The sequence below is a fragment of the Ceratotherium simum genome, chromosome 7 (genome assembly GCF_057802395.1).
Source record: "Ceratotherium simum simum isolate JZ-2026a chromosome 7, ASM5780239v1, whole genome shotgun sequence".
In the NCBI taxonomy this organism is placed as follows: Eukaryota; Metazoa; Chordata; class Mammalia; order Perissodactyla; family Rhinocerotidae; genus Ceratotherium; species Ceratotherium simum.
In genome coordinates this window covers 10528732-10540106 of record NC_141906.1, presented here as the reverse complement: position 1 = coordinate 10540106, position 11375 = coordinate 10528732, and the positions used below count along the sequence as shown (strand labels likewise).

General features: G+C 43.1%; 1 protein-coding gene across 7 annotated transcripts in view; it reads left to right on the top strand.

Moving 5' to 3' along the window:
• The first annotated feature begins 2684 nt into the window (after nt 1–2684).
• The window catches only part of PRMT3 (protein arginine methyltransferase 3), a 135503-nt gene continuing 126812 nt past the window's right edge, over nt 2685–11375 (top strand). For 6 of the 7 annotated variants that reach the window (XM_087433089.1, XM_087433090.1, XM_087433088.1 and 3 more), the window contains exons 1-5: nt 2685–2845; nt 3054–3195; nt 4800–4882; nt 6330–6379; nt 6988–7090. In XM_087433089.1, coding sequence (XP_087289215.1) covers nt 2818–2845; nt 3054–3195; nt 4800–4882; nt 6330–6379; nt 6988–7090 — 406 coding nt within the window. In that variant the 5' untranslated portion in view covers nt 2685–2817. The remainder of the gene's footprint in view (nt 2846–3053; nt 3196–4799; nt 4883–6329; nt 6380–6987; nt 7091–11375) is intronic. The other variant, XM_014783543.2, reaches the window with a different exon arrangement.

The window sequence follows — 11375 nt, the reverse complement described above, 5'->3', positions numbered from 1 at the left end:
TTGAATAAAACTGAAATATTTGGGTTTCTCCATTTTTCCTTATAAGGATTAACTACAGAATGTTCACATAGTCATTAAAAGTGCAGCTCAAGGTGCTGCCCTTTACAAACCCTGGAAAGGAAAGGAAGATGCAGAAGGAAGGGTTAAAGCCAAGAGGAGCACACGCTGTTAATTTCTATCATGGAACAAAGGATGGTGGTGAAAGGTGTCTTAACTTTTGAGCTGGGGGAAACAAAGTGATTTGAGTGATTCAGTCAATGTTTTACAGGCAGTAGGGCCGGCACATTTCAAGCTTCAGTGGATGCTGGAGGATAAAGGCCATCCCTCTTAATAGGGGGTATATGTCCTTAGAAGGGAGTGGACATTCCCAGTGTCAGTCACCCAGGAAAGAGGCATATTCCAGGGTGAGGTGGGATCTTGGAATGTGGGCTTTAGGAAGGAGATGGAACATCTTCCTCCTGTCAGGTAGGGTTCCCTTGGGGCTGGACTCGGAAAAGCCTCAGCCTATTTCAGTGGTAACAAGCATGGGCTCCAAGAAGTGAGGAAGCTCTTGGGAAGGGGGAGGCCTGTAGGTTCTGAAAGCAGCTAAACCCAGTAGACAGTTTTAAGTTATTCTCTCTCTGTTATTTCCTTGCCTACAAACCTTTAGGCAAGTCTTGTTGAACATTCTATTCTGCTTTCAATAGTGAAGTGGGATGATGGGGCCAGGTCTGTGTTCATCTTTAGAACAGAGAGAAAAACAGCCTCCTCCCAAGCCCAGCATTGTGGTGAAATGTGAACTTCAAGGGATAGGATTCTGGCCCCATCACCCCTCCAGAGCAGATGTTACTTCTTTTACTGTCAACATTGAATGATTGAGTGTTACTAAGAGATTCAGCAGGTTTCCCTCCAAATGTTATACAGACAGGGAGAAGATGGGCCTTGCTGAAGAGAGTCTATGTTGGAAGGATGAAGAAAAAGTTGGGTGGGCCCAGCTAATGAAAGGCCTTGAATTCATTAATTCATTCAGCTTACTGAATGCCTCTTATGTGCCACTGGGCAGTAGGCACTGGGAATACATCAGTGAACAACAAGTCTAACCCACTGGGGCCAGCAGATATTCTGGCAATGTCCTAGAATGTAAGGGGCCTTCAAAACTCATATCTGATGGGTCCTGTCCTCTAGGGGTTTACAGTTAAGGAAGGAGGTTACATTCTGAAGAGTTTAGCAATAATACCAGGCATCATTTTCACTCAGCAAATTTATTGAGTACATGAGCTAGGCCATGTATTATGTGCCAGAGAAATGAAACTAAAGAGACATGGCCCTTACCCTCATGGCACAGTGTTGTGGGAGAGACCAAAAAAAGAAATAAAAAAGCAAGTGAGCACATGGTAAATGCTAAGAAAGAAACTAATGAGGGCTGCTGGAAGGACAGTGGAACCTACTTTCGAGATGGTGGTCTGAGGAAAGCCTTTCCATTTGTAGCACATTCTTAGCAAAGGCCTTGAGGTGGGAAAATGATTAGCACCAAATAAAAGGCTGGAGGGGAACCCAGGGCAAGGGGTTGGGTTGACATGGATGTTAGGCAGGATTATGCAGAGCCTACTAGTCCGTGGTCATCTATGTAATTGGATAAACACGTGCCAGGTGCAGTACTAGCTTCTGGGACTAGAGCTGCCGACATTACCTACTGAAATGACTGATGCCCACTCCTACCCAACAAAGTATTCCATGGTTTGAATATATATTAGGAAAGGAAAAAAGGCATGAGGCATGGGAACGTTTGTGTTCTTCCCCACACAACAGCCAGGATGTTCCTTTCTAAACACATCTGGAAAAAACATAAAAAATCTGAAGCCATAGTAAGCCGACCTAGTTAAAAAAATAAAAGACACGTGACAGCATCACTCCCTTGGTTAACCAAATAAGTCAACTGCTTCCCATTGTTTAGGGTAAGTAAAATGAACACTTGTGTCCAAGCACCTTGCACGTATTAACTCATTTTATCCGTTAGTGCCGTCGTTCTCCCGGTTTTGCAGTGAGTAGGTGGAGGCGGAGAGAGGTCAGGCGACCTGCTCGAGATCGCAGTGAGAAAGTGACAGTAGGATTCTAACGCAGTGGGCCGGCTCCAGAGTCCACGCTCTCACCCAACCACCTACCTGACAGACTAAAGTCGCTACAACAGCCGGCGGGGCTCTGGCCCTAGGTGGCCTCTGCCCCACACCGGCTCCTGCGGGCCCCTCGCCCGGCTGCAGCCCGCGGGCACGGGGAGAGAGGAACGGTCGCGTCCCAGGCTCTCGTCTGCGTTCCGCCTCCTCCGCCACCGGAGGGCGCCGCGGGAGGTCGCCCCTCCGCTAACCCCTCATCCCTCGAGTAAGGGACGCACTGAGAGCGCGATGCCGACAGCGAAACCGCTGCGGCGCCTCCGCCTCCGCCTCCGCCTCTGGACTCAGGGCCGCGCGGCGGGCCTCCCGCCAAGGCCCCGCAGCCGGAGGAGCAGACGACAGTCACGTCCACGCTCGCAACGCTCAGAGAACTTACGGCGCTCACCCAGCGCGCCCTGCGTCAACCCCGCGGCAGGGGGAGGCGGAGCCCGGGCTGTCGCCCCGCCCACCTAGCTCACGTGACGGACGCCGCGGCCTCGAGGCCGGAAGCGCTCAGCAGCCGGCGCGCGCTGTGGCGTTCCCGGCGTCCGCGGCCATCCCCACGCCCGGCCCTGCCGCGCGCTCCTGCTCGTGCTCGTCCCCGCGGTCCGGAGAGCCCGGCGGCGGCCGCGCGCGCGCTGCCCGGCCCCGTCCCCGCCTCCAACCGCGCCGGCTCCCGGGTACCACCGCCATGTGCTCGCTAGCGTCGGGCGCTCCCGGTGGGTACCCCGGGCGCCGCAGCACGGCCTGCCCAGCCCCAGGCCGCGCCGCCGGGGGTCCGGGGACAGGCCGCCCCTCCCCTTGCGCCCCCGGGACGGGGAGGCGGGCGGGGGGCCCGCGGGAGAGCGGGGGTGGTCGTGAGGGCGGCGGCGAGGGGGCGCCGCCCCTCCCCGGTGTCGGGCAGCCCTGACCGTGTGCGTGTGCTAGGCGGCCGGGGCGCCGTGGAGGAGGACGACGACCCGCCAGAGCTGTCAGACAGCGGCGACGAGGCCGCCTGGGAGGACGCGGACGAGGACGAGGCGGGCCCGCCCCACGACAAGCAGCCGACCCCCTGCCTGTTCTGTGACAGGTGCGTCCGCGCGGCGCCGGGCCGCGTGCCCGTGTGGAGTGGAGTCGCCCCGGCGGCCTGCCCTCGAATCCTGGCCCAGCGGCCGAGCGAGGGTTGTAGGGGAGGAAGACCCCCCAGTCACAGAGGGAGGAGCCGCGCCGTGAAGCCCCCTGATACTACTGCCCTTCGACGGGCCTCAGGCTCCCCGCGTGTAAAGCGAGAGGGTTTGGGACTGGATCTGTGGTTCCCAACTCTGGTTGTGCGCCTTTGCCACCTGAGACACTTCAACAAGCCAGCAGGTGCTGAGCTCTGCCCCTCAGCCCTCCTAAATCAGGGATGGGGTCCAGGCGTCCTGTCTTCTTATAGAGACGCTATCAGAGGTGACTCCAGTGAATCACGAGTTTGGGAGTCAGGAAACTAGAGGATCCCTCGGGACCCTTGCAGCTTTACCATTATGTGCTTTTTTGACAAGCAGAGGGCTTCTCAGGTGTAATGTTTCCAGTGAGCCGTTGAAAGAAGCACTTTTCTTAGGTAACGGCCTCCCACCTATTGAAGGGAAAGCAATTGATGCCTTTTTCACTTAGGGAAAAAGAGACTATAATATCAATAACTTGTTCGAGGTCACTAAGCTCTGGTTTGTCATATCCAAATCTGTGTTCTTTCCACTTAGCATTCTGCCTCTTCGTCTCAACAAGCTTTGACTTGGGCCCTCTCCTGGCCAAGTGGGCAAGAAGGAGGCCTGGTTAGCATTGGCAGGTGTTACTTTAATACACATTTTCCAGTTTCCCCTAAATCTGGACCTGGTGCTCATTGGCGGTGTGTTAGTTCCTCTTGATTGGTCATTGTTCTCACGTGTAGCCTCATTTGGGTAGATATGGAACATCTACATATACTCTAGTCATGAAATATTTATTGAGCATTGGGGATGTCCTTCTTTATGATAGGCTGCATAAATACGGCGAAAATAACTTGTCTCGTAAACGTTCGTTGAAAGCTAACTGCTGCATATATGCTGGGCGTGTAGAAGAGGGATGCAGCTTCTCTGGTGTTCCTGTCTCTTGTGTCCTTCAGTTTTGCAGGTCACATAGTAAAGAGGCTTGGTCCTCGAAGTGTCTGTAGTGCAAGTACTTTGGGAACACTGCAAGATCACTTTTGAAATATAGCACTTTGGGAATATGCCAGCTGTAAAATGACATTTTATGCTTTATTTCTAAAAGCAGTTTGAGCTGTGCCACTTCAAAGCCTCTGAAAGCAGAGTTGATGCTTAAAGGACAGAAGAATCTTGTGTGGGGAATTTTCATGTCTTGAGGGAAACAGAATCTATCAAGGGGAGTTCTCTTTCTTAAAAGCCTTTTGATAAATTCATTGCTATCATTTGGCAAATAAATCAGCTTCGACATTTAAAGGGTAGTAGTTAGTTTGGTTTAGATGTAAAGTGGAACTCAGAAATACCAATTCCCTTTAGAAGTTCTGGGTTCCTCTCATTTACAGGCATGTTGTTTTCTCTTAATTGGAAATAAAACTAGAAACCAGCAGAGTTGGGGGGAAAAGTATATATTTAACATGAAATCAATGTTTAGACTTCTTGGGGGACTATTACATGAAGCTATTCCTTGATTTTTCAGGTTGTTTACATCTGCTGAAGAAACATTTTCACACTGTAAGTCTGAGCATCAATTTAGTATTGATAACATGGTCCATAAACATGGTGAGTATTTTTTAGAACAAAGAAAATTTTACTTGTGAAATTTAAGTTCAAACTTTATATTTTTCCAGACCTTTCCTTTTCTATATAAATCCAATATAATGAAACATATAGCAACAACCTATCTTATGAAAATAAAGTCTTTTTGACTAGTGGCTTTTAAGGAGAGATTAATTATAAGTCATTCTTCTAGCTAAGATTTACTGTATTAAAGCTTATATTGGCTTCACAACTAAAAAGGAAAAAAAAACCTTGGTATGTGATTGCATTTTTATCATATTAGAATTAAAGACATCAAGAGAGTAAATGGAATTAGAGCAAGGGTAGAGGTGGACTTTGGAGAAGGAGGTGGGTCATTATGAAAAAAAGGCAACTTATCAGGTCAAAGCTATATAACATGAACTTCAAGGCATACAAGGTTGAGTTTTATAAGGAGTTTGGCAAGAGAGTATGGAGAAAGGGGTGATGAAGTTAAGGATATTTAGATGATTCTTTTGAATCTTGTTTAAACATACTTGCCTTACAATTAAAGCCTTCTACTTCCTTAAACGGATCTAGAAGAGCTGCACTGTTCCACTAAAATTAACTAAATACAGAATGGGTTTTTTGATCCCTGTATTTACTAACAACTAGAAAGGATGTTAGATAAACATCTGGTGTAATGTTTATAAGCCATAAATTTAACTGCAACTACTTTTTAAGACGTGAATAACTTAGTCTCATTGGGTTTTTTTTTTCATGTTTTTAATGTGCATTTTTAAACTGAATTGGAATCATACTTTAAATATAATTTTGTATTTTTTTCACTTGCCAAATAGGGGTTTTTGTATACTATTATGCATATAAAATATTTTGTATGCTAACATTTCTCATGACAAATAATAACCAGGTGGTAGGATATGCTATTGTTTTCTCTTGTTTTAAATGCTGCTTCATTTCTTGAAAGATATGATAACCAGATAATAAGCCTTGTTGTTTTTTAGTTTGCATCATTTAACTTAATGTAAAAGCTAGTATATTTTGTATACTCCATGTCCTGGCGCCATAAATTTGGTGTGCACCATACTTTGGTAGGCACCAAAAAATTGGGGATTTAGAAACTTGCAGCTCTAAAATCAATTGCCAAATACTTGGTAAAATCCAGGACCTAATTTTCCTGATTTGTGTTGTTCTGACAAATGGGAGTAGAATTCTAAAAATTAATTTCTAATTTTCCAAAAAGTAAGAAAAGCATTTAAAAATTTGTCATCTATGGCTGTTTCTCAATTAAAATATTCAGAAGCATCAAAGTTACTGTTTCTAGTTCTTAAGAAATTCAAAATATTATAAGTGGTAGTTATAGGACAGAAATATTTTATTGTTTAACCAGAGAAGCATCTATAGAGCAGGTCAGTTAAACAAAACTCATATTATTTTAAAATAAGTCAATTATCTTTTTTGTCCCCTTTAGGACTTGAATTTTATGGATACATTAAACTAATAAATTTTATTAGACTTAAGGTAAGTTGGTAGCTTAATTTACAATTTTGTTTAAAAACTAAAGAAATACCGCAATGACTGTCAATGCCCTGATTTTTAAAAGAACATGAGGAGCTGCTATATAAGGAACTGTTTTAAATTTAGCACTCATCATATTGTGGAAATCATGCACATTAGGAACTAGTGCAACATACAGCACCAAGTAAATGGACACACACCATACTTAACAAGTGTCGTTTTTAATTGCGTATAAGAGATGAATCAGTGTTATGTGAAAAAGTAACTCAGTGTCAGATAAAGGGAAATACTGATAGATGGTATTTCTGGAAAATCAGAAATAATTTTTAGTGTGGTTTTAAGTACTTTGGTGGTTCTTTTTTCTATTTCTATTTAAATGTTTATATTTCCATTTCCCCCAAATTCAAACAATATCAAACTGTGCATTGAAACCATTAATTAAGCAATTATCCAATCAAGTTAATGAAATGACAGATGAACATAGACTCCTTAAATAGAGATTTTGTGTAATGTAGACATGATTTCCTTTTTTGTTTAATTTTCCTAGTTTTTGCTAGAGGGCTTTTGTGATTATATGCAGTGAAAAAACATGTAATTAATTTTATATCCAGAATCCTACAGTTGAGTATATGAATTCTATATACAACCCAGTGCCTTGGGAGAAAGAAGAGTATTTGAAGCCAGTATTAGAAGATGACCTTTTACTTCAATTTGGTAAGATGAACATATTGTATCTACTTTAATGTATTATGGCAAAATAGTGGTTAGATGTTCTAGGAAAATTATCATCTCGTTAATTCTCTAAAGATCTCATCAGGTAGTTTCAATAGGAAAGTTAAGTCACTTAAAAACTGATAGTCACACTAACAGTGATGAGGGAGGAATTTGGAAATATGAGCTTGTTTAAACGTTGTGTACAGATGTTTTGAAGTGTAGGGAGACTGGAGAGAATAATTTTTAGTTGTTAGGTTGATTTTTAGTCTAATTAAAATTGACTAAAATTTTCATTTAAATTAACTGACATTTTTAAATCAGTAGATTTAATATTTAATAGATTTAATAATATTTGCTGCTTTTATCTCATATATTCAGATCAGATAATTGACTTTTCTTAAGACATCTACTTTACTGAGATTTTGTTTTGGTGTATCTCAGATTCTACTCAAATTTCCATTTGCTTGTCCCGGTACACTAACTTAAGCCTCCCTTTTGGCAGGATCACTCTCATTTCTTGACTATAGCTTTTTTCCTTAGTTACTTGCTCTGTGCTTTGGTTCGTTCCTTATTGAACAGGGATCTTGTGAAAATTCTCTTGGCCTCTTATAAATACTTTATAGGTCCGATATTTTTTCTTATTTATACCTTCTTTCAAGTTTCTTGTGTCAGTCAGATGAGATAAAGGGCTTGCTCTCTTCAGATTAACAAGACTATTCTAAACAGATATGTACCTTCACAGATAGTAGTTTGACAGTGTCTATTTGAGCAGTTCTTTGATTAGCGGGAACTGTGGAAAACCACTCATTTCCTTGAAAAGTACCATCATTAAGTTGTGTGGCAGTGTGATGTAGTACAATAGTAAGAACTTTAATTTCCACCTGCCGCCACTGTCTGGTGGTAAAGGGCTGTGTAGTCTAAGCCCCTTGCGCTCTGCCCCGGTTTTTCTGCTGCGATCCACAGTTTTTTTTTTTTTACCCCTGCTGTGATCCACGGGTCCAGTCATTTGATCAGGTCTGCCTCGGATCGCTAGGTCTGGTCTGGTCGGTTGAGCTGCAGAGTCCGGGTTGCGGGGAGGGGGGAGCTCTCTCTTTTGCCCTCTGGGTCCCTGACGTGGGAGGCTTCTCGTTTGCCCCTCTTTATCCGCTCTCTGGGATGCTCAGATGTTGATGGTAGCCCTGTGGCTCCTCTGAGTCCTCTGTGCGGGAGTTTCCCACTGGCTGAGAGAGTCCGAAGAGCCACGGTTTCCCCGCCGAGGGCCGCCCCTCCCCCCTCTCTGGGAGCTGCGCGGACCGGGATCGCTGATCTGATGGGGAGGGAGAGGAGTTCTCCTTACCTCTCCCCACTTCCTCCAGGGGCCCAGCACGTTCCGCTCTCAGATGTGCGGCAGTGTGGATCCCTCCGCTCTAGGTTTTCACTGTCTGGGATTCCCTTGTTGGTCTGTGACTGTTGCTTTTGTTGTATCTTGTCGGGGGAAGAGTTCACGGGAAAGCTCACTCCGCCATGATGCTCAATAGTAAGAACTTTAATGTGGGATTCAGGAGCTGTGTGACCTTGGGCAAAGCACTTAAGTTTTCTGGTTTTAAGTCTTCATTTATAAAATGAGGAATTAGGGCCAGATTTCTGAGATTCTTTCTAGCTCTAAAATTTGGTGAGTTCCAGGTTGATTCTGTCCCTTTTTTACCACTTCTCTTTAATCTCATGTCTTCTCAGAGTGACCAAAGTGATCTCTTTGATAAATGACAAAGGACCCACTAGGTGCTCTTTATGACTTCTTCCTGAATTCAAAATCATTTATTGAACACTCACAGGATGCAAGTAGGATGTTAAATGCTTTAGGAACATGAAGAAATGAATGTCACAGTCCTTCCATAGAAAGCCCACAGTCTAATAATAGGAGTGCTTTGTTTTTAAATGTCTATTCTGTATTATAAGGTCAAATATGGTAAGTTTCATGAGAAGTAGAAAAGGTAGTGCAGTTCAGAAGAGGAAGAGATTACTCAGATCAGCAGATACTGAGTGCTGTGTGCTGATCACTGTGGATACAGGTCAGTATTGACCTCTAACTCTCCAACGGTATAGAAACTTAATTTCTTTCAGCCTTAATTTTAATTTGTAAAAAGGTGATAATGACATCTGCGTTATAAGATTGTTACAAAGATAATACACATTAGCATAGTATCTGTCAGAGGGTAAGTGCTTAGAAAGGGGAATTAGTAAATAAATAAGTTCTACAGGAGTTTAGGTGAAGAAGTTATAACTGAGATCTGGGACAAAGAGGCCTCGTAAAGGAAGTGGAACTTGAACTGGGCATGCTCTTGAGTGCACTGCCCACACTCTCTCAGTCTGTACTCCTGGCCATTGGTGGGGAGAGGTGGAAGATAAGGTCATCTTTCTCCTGGCTCCAGGCTTGATTACTGACCATTTCACCTCCACTGTCTTTCAGTAAATATTTATCAAGCATCTGCTAAGTATTAGGCATTGAGGATATAAAGATGACTAAACTAGTAAAGGAGATAACTAAGAAAATAGGCAATGAAGTACAATATAAGGAGAAAAAAGTAATTTTAGAGAAAAGGTTGTCATCAGTGATAAATCATGTTGATAGTAGGTACCTTTGATGTGACGTGATGAGATTGGCATTTCACCTCTGTGGTCTTCATTCCAAAACACGTAACCTCAGTCTAACTGTGAAAAAGCATCAGACTCAAAGTGAGGGACATTCTACAAACTACCTGACCAGTACTCCTCAAAACTGTCAAGGTCATCAAAAACAAAGAAGGCCTGAGAATCTCATGGCCAAGAGGGGCTTAAGGAGACATCACTACTAAATGAATTGTGGTGTCGTGGGTGGGATCTTGGAACAGAAAGGGAGCATGAGGGACAAATTAAAGAAATCGAAGTGAATAAAATGGAGTTTGGTTAATTTTTTTTAAAAGTATGGTATAATATTTGGAATATATTCCATAAAGGGTTAATATCCTTTTATACATAAAGACTTCTTAGAAATTGAAGGACAGAGGATCAAGCACTTGTTAGAACAGTGGGAAAAAATAAATGATTAGACAGTTTACCAGAAAAGGTATAAAAATAGCCCAACATCAAGATACCATTTCTCACCTATCAGACTGGTAAAACTTTTTTAAACGTGACAGCATGTTCTGTTGAAAGGCTGTGGAGAGACGAGCACTGTCATACATTGCTAGTGGAATGCATATTTGGCAATACCTAACAAGACTATATATCCACTCACTTTTTAACCCAGCAGTCTCACTCATAAGAATCTATCTCGAAGATACACCTCCAACATTCTGAAAATACGTGTACACAAGGTTATTCATTGTTCCATTGTAATTTCAAAATATTGAAAACAACCTAAATGCCTATACATAGGAGAGTTCTTGAATAAGCTGTGGTTCATCCACACAGTCGAGTCGTCTACATCTATTAAAAAGAATGAAGATGATCTCTGAACTGATACAAAGTGATATCCAGGACATACTATTAAACGAAAAAAGGCAAAGCCCAAAAGAATGTCTGTAGTATTATACTCCTCATGTAAGAAAGAAAGGGATTTGAGAAAATGCACACGTGTCTGCTCATTTGTGCAAAAGAAATACAGGAAGGACAACCCAGAAACTAAAGAGATTAGCTACTGACGGGGATTAATGGGACCAGGAAGGAAAGAAGAGCGCAATGGAACGAGGTACCAGGGGTAAGGAGCGAGGACACTTCTTGGAGTGTGTCCTTTTGTCTAGCTCCGACTCTTAGCACTATAGTAATGTTTCTCTTAGTCTTCATATAATCAAAAAATCAACAGTTGAAACAACCAGGATGTGTGAGAGTGGTGGTGCAGAATGGAATACAAACACTAACAAATGAACCTAACTCTATTACCAAGGAGTGGTATAACCACATTGAAGGGGGGGGGGAAGAAGAGAACTACCTGAGTGACCGGAATGTGACTGGATATTGTGCTGAGGCTATAGATAAAAAGAACTGCATAAGTGCTGTAATCTAATAAGGAAAGGTGTTTCTCTCAGCGTATAGATTAGCAATTCTGACACTATTTTTTGTGTATACTAGAATTGAACAAGCAAGTAAATATACTACGGATAATAAGAGCCAGGTTTCTCACTGTTGGAGGAGGTTTCAAATAAGGAAATGGGGAAGGATGAAATGAGTCCTGTGGTGATAGATCAGAATCAGAAGTATCAGTATAAATTCACGATTTTTAATATATATATTTATATATATACATACACACACAGAAATACAGATTTTT